The 25,393-nt window shown below is 34.8% G+C and overlaps 2 protein-coding genes across 2 annotated transcripts; one reads left to right on the top strand and one right to left on the bottom strand.

The window, feature by feature from the left end:
* Positions 1-180: 180 nt before the first annotated feature.
* nedd8l (NEDD8 ubiquitin like modifier, like) lies at positions 181-1,575 on the top strand. Its single transcript, XM_056479075.1, has 4 exons — positions 181-354; positions 668-715; positions 801-883; positions 957-1,575. Exons 1-4 carry the CDS (start codon positions 337-339, stop codon positions 1,048-1,050), a joined length of 243 nt encoding a protein of 80 aa, XP_056335050.1. The 5' UTR covers positions 181-336; the 3' UTR covers positions 1,051-1,575.
* Positions 1,494-23,567, bottom strand: ap1g2 (adaptor related protein complex 1 subunit gamma 2). The gene is made up of 22 exons (XM_056479068.1): positions 23,347-23,567; positions 19,975-20,183; positions 19,694-19,818; positions 17,369-17,510; positions 17,148-17,244; positions 15,051-15,127; positions 14,871-14,966; positions 14,691-14,771; positions 14,507-14,605; positions 14,372-14,427; positions 13,054-13,167; positions 12,813-12,953; positions 11,513-11,567; positions 10,394-10,516; positions 10,165-10,254; positions 7,450-7,577; positions 7,237-7,341; positions 5,496-5,640; positions 5,290-5,422; positions 3,936-4,087; positions 3,522-3,620; positions 1,494-2,156 (listed from the first exon to the last, which is right to left on the bottom strand). Exons 2-22 carry the CDS (start codon positions 20,173-20,175, stop codon positions 2,031-2,033), a joined length of 2,385 nt encoding a protein of 794 aa, XP_056335043.1. The 5' UTR covers positions 20,176-20,183; positions 23,347-23,567; the 3' UTR covers positions 1,494-2,030.
* Positions 23,568-25,393: the final 1,826 nt, after the last annotated feature.

Consider the following 25,393-nt stretch of genomic DNA (forward strand, 5'->3'; position numbering starts at 1 on the left):
GTTTACTCACTAACTAAACCTTTTTTTGGTTTACATTTCTGCATTATCATAAGTTATACAATTTAGCAATATACAATTATCGGAATGATTTGACAACATTTAATTTGCCTTTTATTTATTTAAACGAGAAGACCAAATGCGGAACCATAGATAGAGTTGTTCTAAACCACCCGGAGTTAATTCTAGCTACACGGGAAAGCGGGCAGTTTTTCTCCTTTCACCAGAAGGGTTTTAATCGGTACATTTGCATTCGATTTAAACAATTACTACTGGTAAAATATTAGAACAATATCTAGTTTCTGTTCACATCGTATGCGTTAAAATACATACCTCAACATGTTGATTAAAGTTAAGGTAAGCGATATTTATCTTAGCATTTAACGTGATCTGTCTCTAAAATGTCGGTTTCGTGATTAGTTATTTCCAGAAACAATATTTAACCGTGGTGTTATTATAGTATAAGCGTATTAAACATTTTCGGCCCCTCGCAATAACCACAGTTTATTTCAAATGAACAGAGAAACCATGGATAATTTGCATGTGCGAGCATGAATTGTTGCGTATTTGATTCTTGCTGAATATAACCGAGTTTTACCTGCATGTTTACTTAATATGTAAGCTATTAAGATGAATAAATAATATGTATTTTTTCTCTATCACGTTTTAGACACTCACAGGCAAAGAAATAGAGATTGACATTGAGCCTACAGACAAGGTATGGATATTATGATTATAATGACATTTCTGTAATTTTGAAAGTAAATTTGGAGGAAAACCACAGAAATCTTTTTCCAATCAAGGTGGAGAGAATCAAAGAGAGGGTGGAGGAAAAGGAGGGCATCCCACCACAACAGCAGAGACTCATTTACAGCGGAAAACAGATGTAAGGTTGCAGCAGTGTCATTTTGAAGTCAAATATTGGGTGTAATTCTGAAATTATCTCTGCTTTATTTCAGGAATGATGAGAAAACAGCTGCTGACTACAAAATCCAGGGAGGATCTGTCCTGCATTTAGTTCTAGCTCTCAGAGGAGGAGAAACCCTGCGTTAGTCCTGCCAGTTTCTTTCCTCTAAATCTAATCTGTTAAGCTTGTAAATAGTAGAAATGTGTGTTATCATGTCCCTCGGAACAAACAGCAGAATCGCCACAAGGCTCTGGTGCTCAATGCCTCCAGTGGACACTTGGCTTTGCATAAACCATACTATTGTCATCACAACTGCTCGGGATTGAGAGAACATCATGCAGATGCTTTCTGAACACTGTTCACAACCTTAATGTGAGTTTATGTTGTGGTTTAATTCTGATTTTTCATTCTGCAGTATAAAGTTGTGCACTGGAATTACCCCTTTTGTTCATGGTTTAGGAAACGCTTATAGAAGTTTGATTTTTATTATTTCTTGCTATTTTAAACAGTAATTTTAACACAGCTCCTTATTCAGTTCTTGCATGTCTAAAAGAGACACAGATGTGTATTATCTTCCCAAAACAACACGTTATGCCATATCTGTTTTATTGTATTATGTTTTGATGAAAGAGGAATAAACGATGGATATTTGTCATTTCACACACACACAATGAGGTTGAGAAGTATGAACGGGACATTTTTAAGTATGTGAAATGGCAAGTTCACATTCACCGTCAATAAAAGTATACAATTGTGGTGCAGGAATGTCCTGAGACTGAGGAGAATTCATAATTGACAAAACAAAGATGCTGAGGAAAGGCTTGATACTAACAGTAAGGCAACTGGAGCTCAGGATGTTTTCATTCCCAGACGATATCATTTATGGGGCTTCTCATATAGTTATTTAGTGACGATGCATAAAAGACCTCATCTAATGATAGTGTACATTAATTTGTTCACTCTTGTGTGGTAATAATAACAGCAAATGAACCACACTTTGTTCTAGACAATTCAAACCAAGGTAACACTTCATAAAATCTGTTGTATCAAATCTGTTCAGAGAGGTTGACAGGCAGCTGCCCATTTCCACAGGTGACCGTTTAACGTCTGGATTCACATAGATCTGTCACAAGACTCCGACTGATGGCTGACTGTTCCAGGACGGACTAGGAAAGGAGTCAATTTGTACTGTGTCCTGAAGCATTGTGCCCTGATCGGAGTAAGAAACTCGAACCCGCATTTTAAGGCTGACCTGTTGGGGAAAAACAGTATTATGAAGTGAAGAGGAGTTTAAAGGGTTCAGAATAGAAATTAAAATAACTCGCGTAAAAAAGGAAATGATGTTATTGATTACTCAGCCTCATGTCATTCCAAAACCTTTGTTCCTCTTCAGAATAGAAATTAAAATAACTTTAAATGAAATCTGAGAGCTTCCTCATCCTCCATAGACAGGAGTGGTTCTGAAAACATCCTCAGAACAGACCATATACCCTAAGTAAGGGGTGTCCAAACTCAGTCCTGGAGGGCTGGTGTCCTGCATAGTTTAGTGTTCCTTCAACACACCTGTCTGAAGCTTTCTAGTATACCTAGAAAGAGCCTGATTAGCTGGTTCAGCTGTGTTTAATTGGGGTTGGAACTAAAATATGCAGGACACCGGTCCTCCAGGACTGAGTTTGGGCAGCTCTGCCATAAGTGGTTGAATCGGAATATTACCACACTACACAAATATATTAGTGTGCATGTAAAACAAAAATAACAAATTTATGATAGCTTTGCCCCTTCCGCTGCATAAGCAAAGCAGTGACTGTTGAGTGCGTGAAATGTCCAACATAACACACTTCTTTTTACCGGTTGAATAAATGCAGCATCCGGGTAATTAAAGTGCACTTATCTTTTTTAGAGTTTTCAGTGGGAATGCACTACGTACACTATTTATACTACAAAATGGCGTGGAATAGTGCATACGTATGCAATTTGGGACGCATCTTACATCACGGCGAATTGCGGTCAGCCATGTTTGTGGACAAATGCAGGAGCGCATAATGTAAACCAGTGGAAATCACAATAGAAAATAACCACCATTTTAAAGTAATATATATTGAAAAACATCTCACAAACACTCTTAATGAAATGGAGTAACGTGTATATACTTTAAAAACACTCAAGTTTATTTGTAACTGACAGTATCAACGAGCTGCTGTTAAAACAGTTCCAGATATGATTGATATATATATATATATATATATATATATATATATATATATATATATATATATATATATATATATATATATATATACTGACACTGAAGAGAAGAAACTGTTGAATAAAGTTGTTTTTTATGTGCACACAGACGTATTTTTAAAGATTCAGAATATTAATATTGGACCTTTGAACACACATGGACTGTTTTGACAATGTTTTGGTACCTTTCTGGTGTCTATAGAGGATGAGGAAACTCAAATTTCATCCAAAAATATCTACATTTGTTTTCTAAAAATGAATGAAGGTCTTGGGGATTTGGAATGACCTGAGTAGATAATAGTAATTTTCATTTTTGCATATAGTGTCCCTTTACTAAAAAAACAAACACAGAACTACAGCTGGAAGGACTTGCCTTGTTAGGGTTGTTGAGAAAAACAGTCTGTGTGACTTGACCAAGGCCTTGTGCTGCAATCACATTACCACTCGGAGCCTTCATTTGCAGCTGAACACTCTAGACAGGGAAAATAATAGGATTATAACAACAGATTCTGAAAAATGTCATTTATTCTGTTCATAATAGTATGGAAATAAAGAGAAAAAAAATTCACCAAGAAACAAATGTCAAATAAAAGCAATAAATAACATTTATTTATAACAAAATAACATTTATGTAAAAAAAACAGCTACCAGATTGAACAGTTGTCTATGTTATTTTTACAGTGCAGGAGTTCAGTGGTTTATATGAAAAAATACCGCTGCATGCTGTTTATAACTTGTTCATATGGCTGCTGACAATGATAAGTTTGTAAATGGAGCAGGTACAGACCTTAGGTACTGCTGCTTGAAGAGTGAAGTTGCTGATGTCATTCTGAGTGGAGTTTGAGGCAATAAGGGTGACTGTGATGTCTGTTTCTGTCTGACTGTCACACTGGATCTTCAGGCTCACTCCGTTCTTCTCATACACCGTCACAGCAGGTACTATATGCAAAAAAACATAACACACACCAACAAAACTGAGATACCTTCCCTACTGGCAGATTTGTACAACTTTCAGAACTTGTCAGAGGTTTGGGTTTGGATTTATTTAATAAAAATACAGGACAGTTGTGAAATATTATTGTAATTTAAAATATTGTTGTTGTTTTTTTTTTTTTATAAGTCATTTATTCCTGTGAGGGTAAAGATGAATCTCCACCAGCCATTATTCCAGTCTTCAGTGTCATATGATCCTGTAGAAATTACCCTAATTTGCTGATTTGGTGAGAAGGGTATAAACAGAGTCAGTTCCAAGTGGGTGGAACTTGAGCTCGAAGTAGGCTGTACAAATCTGAAGTTTTTATTTATTTAATGTCTTGTACACGAGTCCAATTTTGTGCTTTATGAATGTCTACACCTACCCCAACCATAAACCCAACCTCACAGTTACCTGATGTTTTTTTATTAATGTCTACTCCATTTACACCACCTAAACTCAGCCTACTTGTGGGGTAAGTCCCTCCCACTTGGAGGTCTTCGGGCTGCAGTGATACCTACAAAACTCAAAACTTTGAATTAATATTTGATTAACAATGCCTAAAACAACTAACTATAAATAGAAACTTTGTAACATTATTTAATGCAGTGGTTGTCAACATTTTTGGCATTATATTTATTACTTTCAGCTTATCTTAATGCTTGTTTTATCTTATTTGAAATCTTAGTGAAGTTTTTTTTTCCCCTCTCAGCTGTCGCCACTGGCTTGCATGGTTTGGAATCTGTAGAGCTCCGCATCGTTGGATTTTCTCTTCAGTGTTTGGACTCTCAGTAGTGATTATTAAACCACACTGAACTGAGCTAAACTGAACTGAACTTAAACTCTGAAAACTGAACTACACTGTTCCAATTTACTATGACCTTTTATGTGAAGCTGCTTTGACACAATCTACATTGTAAAAGCGTTATACAAATAAATGTGAATTGAATTGAATTGAATTGAAATGATTTTGAGTTATTAAGGCCATTTCAACGATCTTCCAAACACCCACTACTGGGCCACCGCCTCCTTGCTGAGAACCATTCATTTATTGTCTCATTTCTAAAAAAACGACAAAAACAAGCAGACCCCAAACTAATCAGAAGTTACTTTGGAAATATGTGAAATGGGTGTAGAAATGGTTAGTTGTTCAGGAGTGTGTTATCACCTGGCGTGGGCTCCAGCCCTCCCAGCAGATCCAGAAGATCGGCACTAGAGGTAGTTGTTGCAGTGCTGGTCGGGGCAGAGCTGGGCTGAACTGGTGTGTCCGTCCCACCCAAGAGATCCAGAAGATCACACACCTTAAACAGAAGTGTAAATGATGTACATTTCTATTCATTTCTGATTTAGTGTAAGCTATCCTATAATAATTACCTGGTTTGCTGGTTCTAAGAGCAAAACGGGCTCAACAGGTTTGGTTTTGGCTGGCTCAGGCTCTTTAATCTCTCCTGATGAGTCTCCATTAGTGTGGCCTGGTGAGTTTTTCTCCATCAAAGGCATTCTCTCCAACACCGCAGCTCTGAGAACAATAACTTTAATTGCTCACTGATGATTGGCTTGATGATCATCTGCTCAATTCTAGCATGTTCTCAGGGTGTTCAGTGAAAATAATAGGCTATTAATGTGTTCATTTTCTTGCCGTCCACTTGTTTTAAACTTGTTTGAGCCTTTTTTTCTTTACAGTTGAAGTCAAAATGATAAGCACTCCTGTGAATTTTCTTCTTTTTCAAATAATTCCCAAATTATGTTCAATGGAGGACTTTTTCACAGTATTTCCTATATGTTTTCTTCTAGAGAAAGTCTTATTTCTTTTATTTCGGCTAGAACAAAAGCAGTTTTTGAATTTTTAAAAAACATTTTAAGGTCAATATTATAAGTCCCATTTAGCAATTTTTATAAAAAATGTCTAAAGAATAATCCACTGTTATACAATGACTTGCTTAATTATCGTAACTTCCCTAGTTAACCAAATTAAGCCTTTAAATTGCACTTTAAGCTGTTTAATTAAAGGCATACACCAGATCATTATTTAACAATGGTTTATTTAAATAGGTCTATGGAAATAGAAAATCTGAATTTGATATTAAATATTTAAATTAGTCTATTTTTATGTTGAACACAAAATAAGTTATTTTGAACTGACAAAAGTCTTGATAATAATAACTTGACTTCTAGTTGATCATTTGGTATAAGAAAAAGACTTATATGAAAGGCAAATGCCTCTAGATTACACTTATTTTACCAAAATAAAATATGATCATGCCTTGATTTTTAATTATTTAATTAGTCTTTCCTTTACTTAGACAAAAGTCTTGTCACTTAACGGAAATAATGTACAGTATAGAATATAAAGTCATGGTGCAATGGAAAAATAATAATTTTTTTGTATGAGAACTGCATCCATACATCTCTGCAATGACTCAAATAACTTATTAAGTCATCTGGAATGGCAAAGAAAGCATTATTGCAGGACTCCCAGAGTTCATCAAGATTCTTTGAATTCACCTTCAATGCCTCCTCCCTCCATCTTATCTTAGACATGCTCAATAATACTCATGTCTGGTGACTGGGCTGGCCAATCCTGTAGCACCTTGGCCTTCTTTGCTTTCAGGACCTTTGATGTGGAGGCTGAAGAATAAGAAGGAGTGCTCTCCTGCTGAAGAATTTGCCCTCTCCTTTGGTTTGTAATGTAATGGGCAGCACAAATGTCTTGATACCTCAGGCTGTTGATGTTGCCCTCCACTCTGAAGATCTCTCGCATGCCACTATACTGAATGTAACCTCAAACTATGATTTTTCATTCACCAAACTTGACTGATTTCTTGACTGATCTTGGGTCCACCCGAGTTTCAATAGGTCTTCTGCAATATTTGTGATGATTAGGATGCAGATCAACAGATGATTCATTTGAAGAATAGAAAAGTTGGTATTTGTTGCTCTTACAACTGGGATCGATGACAAGACCTGTCAGGTAGTGCATTCTGTATGTTGATGTCTATTTTTCAAAACACATTCAACTGAAGAAAGAAAGGTTTGAAACAAGTGGAAGGTGTATACTGATAACAGAACTTTCATTTTTGGCAGAACATTCTCCCTTTAAAGCACATGGTTGTACCTCATGTGGTCATATTTCTTGAAAAGTGCATTATATTCCACTGCTCTCTGTTGAAGCTCCAGGTCAATGCAGCTGCCGTAAATACTGACAATACTTCTGATTCGGCTAAAAACAGAAGAAAAAACATGTAAGACAAAACAAAAAATAAATAAATGAACGTCAAGAATTTACAGTATGCTTCTGTGAGGAATTCATAGCAGTTATGAGCCATACTCGACATTGTCGGTGATGCGAGTGCTCAGCTTCATGGTCGCAGTGAGTGCGAAGCCTCTGGTTGCCGGAGCCGACATGTGAGACTGTAGAACGGTTTCCAAGGCATCCAGAACGTCATCCTCTGTAACCTAGCGACAGAAAAGGCCCCAAAACTCAATTTAGTCACTCGTTACATAACAAATACTGTGATGATGATGATGGTACAGGGGCGCTATAAGATTTCAGTACTGATGTTAATCTGAAATATACAGACGAAGACAAAATTATTAGCTCTCCAGTGAAACATTATTTCTCTCTCAAATATATCTGATAAATATAAGTGATGTTTAATAAAGCAAGGAGTTAGTATTACTAATCATATTTATATTTAATTTCTAATTATATATTTTTAAATGTTAATTGATGTACTGTAATGTATTTTTATTTAATGTCATGTCAGCAACCAAGGAATATTTTCATGGCAAGAACATTTCAATAATAAATATACAATAAAAAAAAAATGAATACATAAATAGGATTTTTAGTGTTAATACCTGATAAAAATTCTAACATTTATCCTGGTGTCACTTTGTTAAAAATGGCCTTAAAGGTTCAAGAAACCCTTGAGTACTTTTTTGAGATTTTAACAGATTTGTGTGTTGAGCATCAGTTAAGACAACTTTAGCACCTGTTAGCTTTAATTGTGGGGAAAAACAGAATAATTTTGAGCTTTTGTCAGCTAATTTCATCTTCCGGGTTTAAAATTACTTTGGGGCGGGATCAAAATCGGGGATGTAGCGCGAATCTGCTAGTGGAGTGATGATGTGTCGGTTTCTCATTATTATTCATAGGGGAGTTTTCTTATCCTATGAGGAGACCCTGCTTCTTAATTATTCCTGAGAGCACGTGCTTTCTGAAGACAGACAGACCCGCCAAGCTGTGAGACCCAAAGACTGGGTGAGACCGCGTCCGTGCACGGCACGAGTTGTATGTGTTTGTTTTCTATGATTCACGGGGTTTGTTGCATGTTTTTCCCTATCAGGGCTGATACAGCAAAGCTGTTGGTTTGCAACAAGCATTTTGTTTCGAGAGAGCTGTACGAGAACTGGAGAATGGCGCACTTTCCCTTTTATCAGTTGAGTTTGTTATTATTAAGACACATTGGTTGAAATAGATAAGGCAAGAGAACTGCTGCACTGCTATCCACTGTGTCTGCATTCAAACCCAGAGATTCAGAAGGAGAGAAGTCCTCCTCATTTATAGTGTTTATATAAACAGGATCATCTTTATAATGATATAACAAATTGTGGTTATGTGCATATAAAATTATGAATCACAAATGTAGCAGGACATTAAATTACTGTTTATTTCTTTGCATTTTAACTTTATAAACTATAAAATCATGGGTCTCCTCCCTCTGCTCGCAGCACTCCATGCCCATTATGAAGCATTTTTGAAAAAATTCTGAGGGAGACTTGACCCGAAAGAGGGGGGTTTCATGGCCCTTTGAGAAAGTTCATTAAATAAAATTAAATAAAAAGTTCATTAAATAAAAAAGCCTCCAGGAATCATTAAAAGCAGGACAGTCCAGTAAAGTGTGTTTTACAGTAAGGGGAGTTGTGCAGTAAAAACATTGAGTGGGATCTTTATCTTTAAGTAAAAAGGCATGGGTTAATTCAATAGGTGTCCAATATGACATCTGGTAAAAATCACTTGATCAAATCTAGTCTTAAAATGTCTTAAAACTTTGTTTTAGATTTCAGGTTGTATTTCATACATTTTATTATTTTCCAATGTATCCCACTCCTCTTGCCACTTATTTAAAATGTAAACATTGATAAATGGTCTCATCTCTGAAGGAGGAACTTGCCATTTGTTCACCACTTGTTTCAAAGCGTTATTTACCTTAAAGTGTACTTTAAAGGCTTAACTTGGTTAATAAGGTTAATCTGGCAAGTTAAATTAATTGGACAACAGTGGTTGGTTCAGTAGCCAATTGAAAACTAAATCTTAAATGGGTGAATAATGTTGACCTTAAAAAAGGTTTAAAAGGGTTACATTACAAAGGGTTAAATCCTATTTCCCTTAGATGGGCTGGAATACAGGGGCGAAGCAGTGGGTAGCATGATCGCCTCACAGCAAGAAGGTCGCTGGTACGAGCTGGAATACATTGTTTATTTAAGGTAAAAAATGTTCCCTAAAAAGTCCCCTAAAGATAAAGAGTTGAGTTTTACCATGTTTAAATGCTTTTAGTCGATCTTCGGGTCTGGTACTTTTAGCTTAGCTTAGCGTAGCATATATCATTAAATCAGACAAGAGCTCAGCATCCCACTCAAAAAAAAATAGATAAATAAATAAATACATTTTCAATTGGCCACAGAACAAACCACAGTTGTGCTAGGACTTGCCTAGTTAAAATAATCACCTCAGATTAGCATTTAACTTGCTAATTAACTAGTAAAACCTTATGAACTGTCATCATGACAAAGACAAAAGAAATTAGTTATTAGAAACGAGTTGCTAAAACCATTATATTTAAAAATCTGTTCTTCTCTCCATTAAACAGCCCTTAAGAAATATTTGAAAAAACCTTTAAATTTCACAGCAAGGCTAATAATTTTGTTTAAAATACAGGGTAAACAGCACAAAACTTCATACTTTCCAAACTGACAAGTCAACTTAAGTATAATCATTTTGTCAGGCTCAGCTTCTCAGATGATGTTTATATCGGTTTACCTGCACTGGCTCGATCTCTTCACACTCGCCCTTCAGAAGCAGATCTCCATACTCTCCTATACACCAGCATGCAACTTGGACCAAGGATTGCTATATAGAAGAAATATCTATTACACACAAGCACTTACAAAGATTCAATATGAATCCAAACACAGAATAGGACTGTACACACAGGTAAAGTTTATTCAACAAAATATGCATAACATGTAAATGAAATGAATATGTTTACCTGTGAAATATCTTTTACAAGTGCTCTGTAGAGCTTGTGAACGGTGTAACAGTGGAGTTCAGACGCGGTAGTGATGAGTTGGATTAAATTGGGCACAGTTTCATCTCTTACATCACCTCCAGCCTGAAAGAGACAGTACTATGTTTAAAACCTGATACGGATGAAAGGATATTTCAACCAATAATAAAAACAGCAATCACTGATTCACCCTAATGTCATTCTAACACTGTATTGTTTTCTTTTCAACATTTTTTCTAATAAGCTATTGAAAAGGTTTTTAAATGATTTTAGAGCTTTCATGTATGGAAGCTCATTTTTGCTGTGGAATCAGAAAACAATTGAAACTGTTATGTTGTGAATTGTTGTGTTTGTTACTCTCAGAAGAGAAGACCAAATTTGCAATTGCAAAACAAGTCAGACTTTTGAGACATACGCTGGTATTGGAAGGCAAACATTCAGTTTAAATAATGCAATTGTCTGTTTGTTGATTGATTTAACCTTGCAAATGTGAAACAAAAAGTCCTAAAAAGTTCTGGATTCAAGAAAATTTCAATGTGAATATTTACATGAGCTCTGCAAATCAGTACATCATGGCCTTAAAGGGATAGTTCACCCAAAAATCTAAACTTTACTCAGTATTTACTTTTCCTCAATTGGTTCCGAACCTTTATGTTAAACACAAAAACAGATATTTTGAAGAAAGCTTAAACCCTGTAACTATTGACTTTCACAGTAAGAATAACAAGCGCTATGGAAATCAAAGGTTGCAGATATTCAGCATTTTTCCAATATCTTATTTTGTCTTCAACAGAAGAAGCAAAATCAAAAAACAAGTGAAGGGTGAGTAAATGACAGAATCTAAATTTCTGGATAAAATATCCCTTTAACAATGCTCATTTACTTTCAAACAGAAGAAAAGTAGTAAAAGTAGATAAGTTATCAAATATTATGCCTATAAACTCCTGTTGTGCTTCACAGAAGAAAACAATACTGTGTTGAAATGTATGAGAATTGTAACATTCATAATCGTAAAATATGGTTAATTCAGAATTGGAATGAATTTGTGTTATATTTTTGGAGTTATGTAACTGGTTCGGTTGTGCAGATGTGGTTATTTACCGTGGTGAGCACATGCAGGATGGTATCAATGTGCCAGCGCTTAGAAGGGGAATACCTAACGGAGACACAAAGACAAAGTGCTGCTCAGTGCCTGTGACACAAGTAGACAAGCTAACACTAAAACCAACAACAACACAACAATTGGCAGTATATCAGGATTCCTCCACATGCCACGTTATTTTTTTGGATACGGCTTTTAAGTTACTTTTGAGATCAGAGTTTGGAGAGGAATGTATATTTGTTGTTAGGTTATATGTATCCACCATACTTGTACACGTACAGTACTATATACATACATGTACCAATGAACCAATATTTGAATGTAACATGAATAATAATTTATATGTGTGTCAATATATAAGTATATGGTCATAAGTATGTGTAAAATATATATAAATCTCTCATCTATATTTAAATCTATCATTCTATCAATCTATTATTTATCATAACATTTGCCAATGTTTCGTTATGATAAAAAAATTGAGATCAGGGGGTATCCCAGAAAGCTGGTTTAACTTACTTCCTACCTTCTGCTTGATAAGGGTATAACTAAAGTAAGTTTATAATAATAATAATGTTTGTTCACACAGCTGTAAAAAGTAACATGCAGTGCAATTTTGTTATGAAATTAACAAATATTTTTTATTTTATTTCATGGTTAGAAGCTACTCAAGCTTGTCAAAAACACACATACAGAAGAAAGATATCAACATCAGTCAAAAGAAGCTTGAAAATATACATTTAAAAACCCGATATCGTGAATCCTTATTATATTAATTAAGGTAAACTAAAAAACTTTTTAAAAAAAAGTTATTATTATATAAATCCATTTTTTCCCATTTTTGTGTATTTTTTGTTGTTGTTGAAATTACACAAGCAACACATTTAAAGAAAGATGTCCTGTTACCAAAAATTTTAATAATTTAACTAAATAAAAAAACGCAGTACAAATAAACATTACTTTTGCACAGCATTTAATTGAGAATTTATGAAATATATTAACAAACACACACATATAAAGCTCAGAGGGGAACTAAACCATTAATAATATGATCATAAATACTAATTCATGAATAAATAATACTAATATGTTCAGAGTGTAAATTGATACGGCTACTTGCATACTCTAAAAGTTACCTCTGTTTTTTTGAGGCTTACATTTCCCTAAACCTATCCTGGTGTGTCACATAACCTGCTTTCTGGAATGCCTCCCCCAGCCCAAACACAACCTAACAAGGCTGAGCCCCACGCACATATAATGCAATTAAATCAAATATGAAATGCAAAGAACCAATGATACCTTTCAGCAGCGTTGAAGATGCCGGAAGCAGTTTGTGATCGAAGCTCTACAGGACAGGATGAAAGAAAAATGAGGAGCTCCTTCATCATTGAGCGAATGTTCACAGGTGACACGAGGGCAAGTGACAGTTCCAGTGCACGACTATATATGAAAAAGAGCAGAACGTATTGCTTCAATTATACCTCTATTTGTATACGTCTGTATTTTCAGTGCATTTTCATTTTACTATCCCATCCAGTACCGTTTGACTGAGGTGTCCTGATCTTTCAGGCAGTCAACAATGGTGCCTCTGTGGCGCTGCACTGCATTGTGGTCTGTCTGCACTATCTTCTGGAGTGACGTCATTGATATGTAGCTGTAATGGAAAAGAGGAGACAGAGATTGAGTGTATCGCTGCAAGTTTCATACTAAAATTACAGAAAAAAATCAAAATAATTCTGTGTTTAAAAAGAATTATCTGCAGTTATTCAGTTATTCCAAAAGGCCACAGACTAAATCTAATTTGAGATAATATTTATTTACCCTGATATTTGGCCTCTGTAAGAGTTAAAAGTTTTTTTAAAGAAATCTCTTGTGGTAAATAAAAACTGAAATTATTTGCTCAAATACAGCAATACTGTGAAATATTATTATGTTGGCTTGACAAACAAAGCTTCTTTTCCTCAGACAGTATTTAAACAGGATCTTCTGTCATAGTTTTCAAGCTTCAACCACCAAATAAAACAGATGATCAATAAATAACAAAAGAAAATGCTACAGACTATCCTTGAGGGTGTCAAAACATTTTGAAGTCCATTATTTAACCACCATTTATCCAGTTCATGACATCTATTTCATAATAATTGCTTTCATTTCTAAAATATATTTCAAATGCAGTTTAGCCCAGTGAAGGCATAGCTGGATTTTCAGCATCATTGTTGCAGTGTTCAGCGCTATCTGAGACTTCAGAAATCATGCTGATACACCGATTTTTGCTCAAGAAACTTTTCTGATTATCATTTATGTTGAGAAGTGATGCTGCTCATCATTTTTGACAGGACTTTTTGATGCAACATTAAGATGCAGCATTTGATTCACCATATACTTTTAGTGAATTTAATGTTTGCTTAAAAATTTATATTTTTTAGTAATTAGTAATTAAGCACTAATCCAGCTCTCAAAGATTTTGGGAGTCCAGTTATTTGTTAAGATTAAAAAATACATTTTACAAGAATTTTGTAATTTTTACATCAAAACACAAGGATTGAATCAAATAATGTCGCAAGATTTGAGAAAAGCCATATCAAAATCAGTCTTTATAGCTCAAAAATTAAAAGAATAAAAATGTCCCTACAAAAACCTCGACAGATTGATTAAGATCTTTAAAAATAATTGTACTGATCATATTTAGAGTGGTGTAGGCTACTCAAACAGGAAAAACTGGCTAACCCTGACATCCTCTGCATAGCACATTCTGATTAAAATCAGATCACAGCAAACAAATGCATATGTGATTAAAAAAACAATACAATGGAATAAATGAATAAGATTTGCAAGCACAATGAAAAAAATAAACTTACCGAATATTCCTGTCATTATTTAGTAGAAACCTGCCCAGAATATTTACTGCTAGTACCTTAAAACACATGAATTACATCCATTTAATGCCTTGAAATAAAACTGTATATTATGTTATATATAAAATTGTGACACACCCTAAGCCCACTCTCTGAATTGATGTCCATGATAGTCAGAACTGTTTCATACAGCACAGCACTGCCTGCAGTCTTACTGCTGTCTGTATTTGTAGCCACCTGTCAATCACCAACATCAAACATTATAAACTGTGCCTTCAATATGCATAACGGCGTCATACAGCAAATGTTTGTTCAATTGCACCTGTGCCAACAAGTCATTCATGGCATCACTAGCAGAGTCATTGTTGTGACCCAGAATCCTTAGCAATCTAAGAATGCGCACCTGAGGGACAGAAAGAGACCAGTCTTAATGTCTTAATATACATACAGTATGTTTAAACATAATAAAGAGTGATATTGAGCTTGACTGTAGATGACAGACCTGCAGAAAGGGGTCACTGATACCAGCAACATTGTGTTCTGGAGAGTAACTGGACGTCACAAGACCTTTCATAATCTGAACCAGCTCAGGAACAGCCTTGCAGAAAGAGAAGGAAAAGCCATAAGTCGTCTGTATGAGTGTGAACAGCTAAAGTAAATGTTTTCGATTAAATTAACTTACCTTGCGGAACTTATCGAGAGTGTCAGCATTTCGCTCGCACAATTCGGTGATGAGAACTACAGCCCCGTGCAGAACCCCTGCGCACACAATCAATTAGGCAGTTATAAAATACTTAAACATTAATATTAAGATCCTTCAAAATTAAAAAAAATCACACTTGAGGAGAAAGGGTGTGATGAATATTTTTATTTTTTTTTGTCTGTTTGGTATTTTTTGGGTACAGCAGAAGGAAAACTGAAAGATAAAATTCCTTCTTTTTTATTAATCACTTACTAACAAACTTTGCTACTGCCTTTTGAAAAAAATTCAGGTATAAATAACAATTTTCTTCAAAATAACAAAATCTATCTCAGTTAAAGCTGTAAAATACACTCACCGGCCACTTTATTAGGTACACCTGCCCAACTGCTTGTTAACGCAAATTTCTAATCAGTGAATCTCAGCAGCAACTCAATGCATTTAGGCATGTAGACATGGTCAAGACAATCTGCTGCAGTTCAAATCGAGTGTCAGAATGGGGAAGAAAGGTGATCTAAGTGACTTTGAGAGCCACATTTTTATTATTTATATTAAATCATTTTTATATTAAATAATTTAAAGAATTAAATAAATTATCAAATAAAATAATTATTATAAATATGTATATAACACAATGTAGTTTCAACTCAAATTTACTGTTGAAAATAAAACATTTACAGGACAATCGTTTTTAAACAGTTAAAAACTCAATGAACACAAAAGCTAATATAGTGTAAATAATTCTCTTCTCCAGAGTATATTTCTTTAGCAAAGTATTAAGCAGTGGACACCATCTGATGGTTTAAGAAAAGCAAGATTTTCATTCATGTTCATTTGGTGCTATAATTAGTAGTAAAAAGGAAGAAATGATCAAGTTCACTTGTACAGCTGCACTGCTTTTGCTATACAGCATACTTTACACCATAGTGCACAAGTGTCTAATCCAGTTCCTGGAGAGCCACAGCTCTGCACAATTTAACTCTAACCCTAATTAAACACACCTGATCAAACTAATCGGGTCCTTCAGGCTTGTTTGAAACCTACAGGTAAGTGTGTTGAAGCAGGGATGGAACTAAATTATACTATAAGTAAACTAAACTATAGTGCATCAAAACAGCCCTTATTGTTTGAATTTCCAAATTAAATCGATAAATTGGTCAGAATTTGAGAGATACCAACAAAAGCTTCTTGTGATTTTGGATGGAAAGTATGCTAAATATGGTCTCTACAAAAGTTTTATTCACACATAAAAAGACTGAAAGATTGATCTTGCGATTTAGGATGCTTTCCTCATTTAGTTTGGTTAAAATGTATCAGAGTTTGTTTCCTTTTCTATTGCCTTTCGGACCAAAGAAGGACCATTCAAACAAACCCTGGAGTAGTTATTTTGTGGTGAGAACGTGAACCAACCCAAATGCAAAAAGTAGTTAGCTTTTTTGGACTAAACCAGTTGTCCTTAAAATAAAATGAAGAATTAAATCTTAAAAAAAAATCTAACTTTTGCTCAAGCCGTATTTGTTTGTTCATACTGAGACATACTTTTTAGTTTGAAATAGACAAAAAGGGCTTTGTACATAATTTGTACATAACTTGAAGAGTTTTTCAAGCTCACTATGTCTATACCAAAGTTTTATTCACTCAAATGGATTAAAAGATTGATCTTGGGATTTAGAATTAACAGTCCTTAAAAAAGTTTCAGTTTGACTTTTGCACAAGCTGTATTTGCTTGTTACACATTCATACCGAGTCATAATTTTGGTCACACTTTATTTTGATGGTCTGTTTGTTGAATTTAAGTGATATTGCATCTACATGCTAATTAATTCTCATTAGATTATAAGTAGACTGTTAGGTTGGGGTTAGAGTTGGAGTTAGGGTTAATGTAAGTTGACGTACTTACAAAGTTTCTTATAGTCAGTTAAATGTCTGTTGAAGGAGCAGTATCAACAGATATTAAGCAGACAGTCGACTAATACTCAAACGGACCATCAAAATAAAGTGTTACTGTAATTTTTTAGCTTGTAACATTCAAAAAAAGATTTGTACATAATATAATCTTGAACAGTTTATCAAACTCACCATGGTTCTTCTCAGACAGCAGAGACCTTGCTGAAGGAGTAAACAGCTCTGCAAGCTCTGGGACCTTTCTTATTATGTGGACGGCACACAGCGTAGCCTAAATAATTTCCAACACAGCAAAGAAACAAAACATCATTTAGCAAGATTGTGTTAGTGTGGATGCTGACATGACTTCAGCTGCACTTAAACATGTTGACTAACACCAAATGTCATGAACTGACCTTTTTCTTGATGTAAGAAGTAGAGGCCCTGAGGAGCCGCTCGATCTCTGGCGCCAGGTCTCGACACATCTCTGATGAACCCATGCAGGCCAGAGTGCAGAGAGCCAGAGACTGGACATACTGACTGCTGTGGGAAAGGTCACTGCAACACCGGCAGAGTGATGGATGTTATTATATTGTCAATAACAATAAAACTATAAATAAATACATATTAAAACTGCTTATATTAAGTCAAATATAGTGAATATTATATTGAATTTCCATTATCTATGAGCTCTGAGCAGACAAAAAAGAAAACATATCTTTAATTATGTGTTATCATGTCACAGCTGTTTAGGAAACTGAGCTAAACCCAAAGCCAAACGGTGGACTGGAAGATAGACTGAATTTACTTATTTAATTCAAGAGGGTTGGTCATATTTTACATTCTATTATAACATTAATATAACATTGATTAATACATTAAATAATGATTCTTTTACATCAATCCAAGATTTAAGTGACTAAGTACTGGTTGCAGAGGGAAATAAATAAATAAATAAATAAATAAATAAATAAACAAAACTTAACAGTATTTAGCTTACAACCTAATTAGCTATATTTCCAATTTGGTCAGTGACCATTTATGCTACCTAATATGGGCTACACTACACAACAAAACCCCCTGACTAGGGCTGCACGATTAATCATACAAAGATTGAGATCAAGATTCAACACACAATCTTAATTCAGCTTTTCTATAATTCAGCCAATTATATTTTCACGGTCAGTAGAGAAGCATAAAGGCGGACGCACAAGTCTTTACATTGTTTTATATACGTTACTCACCAAATGGTGTTAAAAGGGTCACATACTGTATTTATAAGGTATAGTTCACCCAAAAAAGTCATTTCTATCTTTATGTAATGACATATTCGCGGCCATGAAATTACGAGAGGACACGCTTGTGCCCACCAATGATGTCTACTTTAGCAAGCAGAACCTGCATAGGCTGTGAATAACAGGTAATAAAGTTGCAATTAATGTTCACTTTGTTGCAAACTGAACTCAAAGTGAAGGGAGCCATGAAAAGTGAAAGCACCCACATCATTTAAATGATCATATCGCAATTTAGACTTGTTGTTGTAGGATTATGACAAGCATTTGATATGTTATTTCTTTCATAGTGAACACAGTGTTGTGCATGAAAATAAATGTTTACTGGATCAGTTGAACTACTCTACCCTATATAATGTTGAATATAATACAAGAGGCAATCTGATGACAAATGTTTCATTTTACCAATGAAATAAAATGGTCTAATAATGTTGTCAGTGACAAATGACAAGCATACATCTCAAACATAATAATTCAACTTCAGAAATATGAATAATTATATTCTGATGTGATCAATTTACTTTGAATTAACAACCAGGACATTTTTAAAGTTCAAATCCACCATTTCAAGTCTAAGCACAAAATTTTTAGCATATTAACCAACAGTAAACCTACACATAGGCCGGATTTTATTATTTTTGTTTTATCATATAACAATACTAATAGCCTCCTCATATTAACCTTTATATTACATCTACAGAATCAATTTAGTCAAAATCGTGCAGCCCTACCCCACACATTCTGTAACCTGGATATAAAAAAAGCATAATATTCCCAGACTTTCAATAAACCTTTTAAAATTCCAAGAATTCCATGACCGGTGCGAATCCTGTAGGCTGTTTCTATGGTATGCCAGAAGATTACTAAGCAATTTAGAGTTATTAGAGTAATCTGTGTTTGCTTGGAATCATGTAGGATGCTCCAAAACACTTGATAAGGTATTCAAAATGTAGTTGCTAGAGTAATTGATGTGGTAGAGTATTGAAAGTGGTTTCTACGGTATTCTGGGTAGTTGATAGGAGGTTGCTAGGGTGTTATGGGTGGATGCTAGGATGTTGCTAAGTGGTTCCTAAGATATTTTCTGAGATTGCTATGCTAAGCTATTCAGGGTCATCGCTAAGGGTTCCTTAGGATGTTGGTATGTGGTTAACAAAGCGTTATGGATTGTTAACATGAGGTTGCTACGGTGTTCAGGCTGATTATTATGGGGTTAGTAGGGTAATCTTGTGGTTGCTTATATTTTGTCATGTGGTTGCTGTGGTGCTCTGAGTGTGCTTATTATAACAAGTGTTCTCAGTGCAATAGGGTTAAGGTTAGGGTGCTGTTATTGGGTTGCAATGAGTTTTCCAGAAATGGCCTGGATGGTTTCTGGGGTGTTGTTATGGAGTTGCTAACATTTTGATTGTGTCAAACACAAAAAAAGCAACATATACAAGTTTTTTTTTTTACTTCTTGATTGAGTTGGTAATCAGTAAGCTGGCGTCTTGCTTCTCATCCAGGAGCATCATGGCTCCCAGGTAACCAATCCTCTTCTCGCTGTACCTGGGGCTCGCAATCAGACGTACACACTCCATCTGCAGAGGAAAGTACTACATTTTTTAACAAGAAACATATTGTAGGTGAAAACATAATATAATGTAATAAGAGGCAGATATTGTGGAAAGATCCTTAAGTAGACACAAGACCAAATTTTTCATCAATCCAGCAATGGCACAAAAACATGGAGTTACCTGGCCGAAGTGTGCAGGGTAGCCCAGCATGTGCACATACAGCAGTTTTGCCAGACTGTGCGAACGCTCCCCATTGTCAGTCTGGCGAAACTGTGCCCGGATTTCTGCACACTCTTTTTGGATGATGCCCCTTTCTTCACCTTGCGTCCGGGCACTTCGGATGACCCGGATCATTTCCTGTAAACGCACTGACGGAGTCATGACTGGATCTGTAATCAGAGATTTCGAGAGAGAGAGGCTTTTCATAGAAACTGAAAGAAGACCCAGAGCATTCACAGCACAAAACAAGGACAATAAACTCTGGAAGATTATTATTACTTGATTCAACTATAAATATAAAGTTGTATTTTTATTATTAACTGCAACTCTCTGTGTCTAACATGCTTTCATTTCAAACAGAAAATTTGGGTAATTTTAGGAAAATAAATTAAACTCTTTTATTCCTTATTAAATGAAACAAAACATGGCTCAGAGTTTTGATGGAAGTCACCCTAGATCTTCCACCTACTAAACAATAGAGCAAAATGTATACATGTACTCAGCAAGATTTTGGGTTAATAACAATTTTATAATCAGACAACGACATACCGTAAAACTTTTTTTAACATTCTCTTTACATCCTCTTCTCTTTACATCAGTACAAATGATAACTTTTACACATGTATACATTTTTTTCTTTAAAACAGGAAGTTGTAATGTCATGTTAATGTTATATGTAAAAGAAAACCAAAAATCCAGAGAAAAGAGAGGGGGGTTTGAGGTGTTTCTACTTGGGTTCAATCCATACTTGTTAAAATACTTAATAAACGGATTGCATATTACATAGAAATTCCTAAGTATAGGAAAGTCTGAGCTTCTCAAGTTGCAGGCAGGATATGACATTTTTTATCAATGTGGAGCAGCGGATCTTTTCGTTTCCAATTCAGTAAAACCAATCTGCACGACAAAAGGGTTATAAATCTAATTACTGTACTTTGATTTTTAGACAGTTCTGCATCATGACTGACACCTAATACAGCTAAAATAGGCCCGGGGTGTATTTGTTTTCCCACCATTTCTGATAATAACTGAAAAACCAAAATACAACAATTGACAACTTTAGGACAACTCCAAAACATGCGATGCCGGAGTTTGCTACATCTATCACACAGTGGGCCTACAGAGGGGAACATCTTGAAGAGCTTTAATGTAGACGAGTCGGTGCAAGATCTTAAATTGTATTAAATCATGCCTAGAAAGAACTTGTTCTTGTGCTTCCTCCTATTGCCAGTTTTCAATTTCTTTTTTTAAAATAATTATTTTATAGGGGTTTTTAACCTTTAATGGATAGAATATTGCAGAGAATTGACAGGACATGGGAGCAAAGAGCGGGAAAGGGGCGGCAGGGGACCTCGAGCCGGGAATCGAACTTGAGTCGCGGTGAGCACCATGGTGCTATATGTCAGCGCACTTAACCACTAGGCTATTGGCACCGACCAGTTTTCAATTTCTGCTCCAAGATCTTCTTCCCATGCCAGTTTGAGATGCTCTAATGAGACATCACATTCTAACTGAGAAAATGTATTATATATATATTGAAATTCCACCGAGTGGCACGGTGGCGCAGTGGGTAGCACAATCGCCCCACAACAAGAAGGTCCCTGGTTCGAGTTTCGGCTGGGTCAGTTGCCATTTGTGTGTGGAGTTTGCATGTTCTCCCCGTGTTCATGTGGGTTTCCTCCAGGTGCTCCAGTTTCCCCCTCAAGTCCAAAGATGTGGTATAAACATATGCTGGATAAGTTAGCAATTAATTCTGCTTTGGCAACCCTTTGGCGAATGAATGAATGAATGAATGAATAAAATTCCACCTTTCATAAAAGAATTTATGGACTAGGGAGGTTGGTGGTTCAGTAGGAAATTATATAAAATTCTTTTGGGCAAAACTACTAGCTTGTAGATTTTTAAAACCGTAAGACTTTTTTGCAGTTGAAAAAAGTCTGTGACCAAGGGTGCATGTATTTGATGAAAGTATAAAAAAAGTAACATTTAAAAAAAATAAAAAGACTTTTAAAACGTAAAAATAACTAGTTTATATATATATATATATATATATATATATATATATATATATATATATATATATATATATATATATATATATATATATATATATATATGTGTGTGTGTGTGTGTGTGCCGTGTGTGTGTATAAAGCACTAGTGCTGTTGAGATATTAAGTTGCTGGTTTTTATTTTTGTGGATACTGTGCATTTTTATGATTTTTTTATATAAATGTTAAAAATCAGATTTTTACAACATAATAAATGTCAGAAATTTCAATTTATAATTCTATAGGTGTCATTTTGAATATTGTTAACGTTTTGATTAGTTTTAATGGATACTCATATACAATGAGAAAAAACTTACTATCAGTTCTCTAAATTTGTCAATAGATACTTGTTTTCAGTAAATTGTTCATTTGAGTTCTGTTATAAACACTGATAACATGTCTTCAAAATTTCAATTGCAGCATTTATTTGCAAAAAACGAATAGGTTAGATTTAAATATTAGACGCTTATAGACCTTAAATATCGAATATTAAATATTTAATGTCTGAAAACCTGAAATATTTTCCAAGTAAATGCTCGAATTGATCATTTTTCAATAAATACACACAAATTACCTTTAAAATATGTTTGAAACGCTCCCTTCATTTATCTACAGCTAAACTTACAGTTGAAAGATGCAAGAAAACTGTAAATCTCCTTTTATTTCCAAGAAATGTCTAATTTGACTGCACCATTCCATTAAAACAGTCCTAAGGGCCCAAATAGTTGTTAAATTATTGTCACCTTTGCCTCTTTTTTTTTTGTCGGTGGGATTCAAACATACACCTGCTTTCACTTCAGATCTTCCCACACTCGCTACATTCATTCCCGCATGCGCACCGCGGCCTTCACGCTCCTATAAAACGCACTCCCACATCTCATTATCGTTTTGACATCTAACACAACCATCTTCATATATTATTTACGGCGCAGTCCATGTGTTCGGTTATAGTCGACCATCTTTAAACACGATCGCTGCGTGTGTATCAAAAACAGGTGCACTAAAATGCTAACAAAAAACGTCAACAGTGAAGTATAAGAGTCGAATCATCCAAAAACTGCGACCAGTTAATATCGCTACCGTAACATGTCGCTCCTGTTGTTTGCATGAGATAAACAAATATTCCGCTTTGTGGTGAAATGAATCTAGCTGGGACTAAATTAAGTGTTACTTATGCTACTTTTCGATAGCAAAAGTCAAGTTTGTGCTCATCTTGAGTGTTGTCAACCCGTGTTTGTGTCCGTGGATGTTTGGAGCATCGGATCCCGGGCTCATCGTCTTACCTTTGGCCGCGCAGTAATTCCTCTCGCCGAAGCCCGTCGGCTGCTCAGAGCCTAATTCATCCGCTCCTCCTCTTCTGTTTTGACCTTACGATGTTTTAGACGATGTGCTTCACTGTACGAGTAACTTTAGGCTGTAAGAGCATCTACCAATGTGTGCATAAGCCTCATAGTACAGCGCAACTTCCGCTATCCGGGTGTGCCATTCATTCCTGTCCAGCAGCTCTGGAGCTGGAAAAATACTTGTGTGCAGTGTGTGTGTGTGTATTTAAAGGACCCTCGCACTATTTACTGATGCTTCGTTTGTTGTCAAAAGTGAAAATATTCGATGAATGTGGCAAAGAATGCGATTCAGTTTAACCGTTCATTACATAAAACAACTAGCCTAGCTATCAATTTTTATGTTATTACTGCTTTTATCAGTAGGCTAGTAAATAATTCAATAGTGTTTCAGTAAACTATATTAGAGTATACGTATTCGTGAGGTTTACTTCGTAGTTTACATTTAATGTATATTTATGAATCTGCAGGCTATTTTTTTTTCCAAAACAACTTACAAAAGCAGTTCATGCAATCGCTTCCATGTTTGTTGTCACAGACATGTTATGAAAGCATGCAGCCAGAAAAGAGGATCGAATAAGTTTCATCACTACCATGCAAAAGTATGTTGTCAGTTTACTGTTCACCAAAACTACTAAAATACTGCAATATTGTGTACCAAGTTCAAAATAGCTTAAATATATCAGGGGTATAATGACATTGAAATCTGATATGTGTGTCATAACTGTAATTTCTTTTAAATGAGATTTATACATCACATGAAAGCTGAATAAATAAGCTCTCCAATGATGTATGGTTGTTAGGATTGGGCAAATTCAAGCCGAGATACAAAAGAAATATATGTTAAAAAAATATTTGGAAAAATCATCACTTTTAAAGTTGTCCAAAATAAGTTCCTAACAATCCAATATGGATTAAAAGTGTAGTAATCAAATAATCAAGAAATTTTAAATGTTTCGCATATTAAAAATATATGTACATAATATGTCTTATATGTACATAAACGCAACGTGTTTCAAAATATAGCAAAAATGGCTCTTTACATATAAATTTTTAGAATTACAACATATGTACATAATATATCTACAAATATATTAGCTATTATTTTATTTACATGTTCATATATGGCTATATTATAATTTAAAGAAGTTTACCCCTTATTTCTGACGGCAAAGCTGAATTTTCATCATCCATTACTCCAGTATTTAGTGTCACATGATTCTTCAGAAATCAGATACTCATGTAACATTTTAATGACATTTAATAATTTTAATAACAAGTTTAAAGCAATGTTTTTGTTTTTTATTATTTCAAAAGAAAGCATTTATTTAAGAGTAGAAATACTCTTTATTACTCTTCATACTCTACTTTCTTATTTTTATCCTGAATAAAAGCATACTTTAAGAAGTCAAGTTAATGAAATCGCATATACTTGAAAAATGAAGTTTGAACACGGTTATCTTATTGAGCATAACAGTTCATGAGCATTAACAATCTTATTTTTTAAGATTTGACCTTTGATTGGTTGTGTAATTATCAGTAAGCATTAATAACTTCAATACATTAAATGTACCTCTCATAGATAGGTGCTAAACTGCAAGTGAGTAACTGATGTCTAAACCATCTGAATTATGTAAAATGCTATTGCAAAAATATGACTAAAACTATTCAAATAAAATCAGTATTTATAAAATAATAATACAGTAATTCTTTCTATGTCTTAGGCCAGGGCCAAATTATGACTTCAAAAAGCCCCGGGGCCAGTTTCTTCAAAGACCCCCTCCCATTTTTTCTGTCACATTCTTCCCTTAGCTGAGCATTCACAGTATCGAAAGTAAGAAATAAGAGGAAAACAAATATTTATATTCTCATTCAGCATCAGATGTCTGCACTAAGCCCCCCCCATAAAAATAATAATAGTGGGTTTACATAGGGTTTAAGACTAGCATTTTTTGATGAATTGTTTTTGCTCCTCTGCAAGTCAAATATC

The sequence above is a fragment of the Danio aesculapii genome, chromosome 2 (assembly GCF_903798145.1).
Source record: "Danio aesculapii chromosome 2, fDanAes4.1, whole genome shotgun sequence".
NCBI lineage: Eukaryota > Metazoa > Chordata > Actinopteri > Cypriniformes > Danionidae > Danio > Danio aesculapii.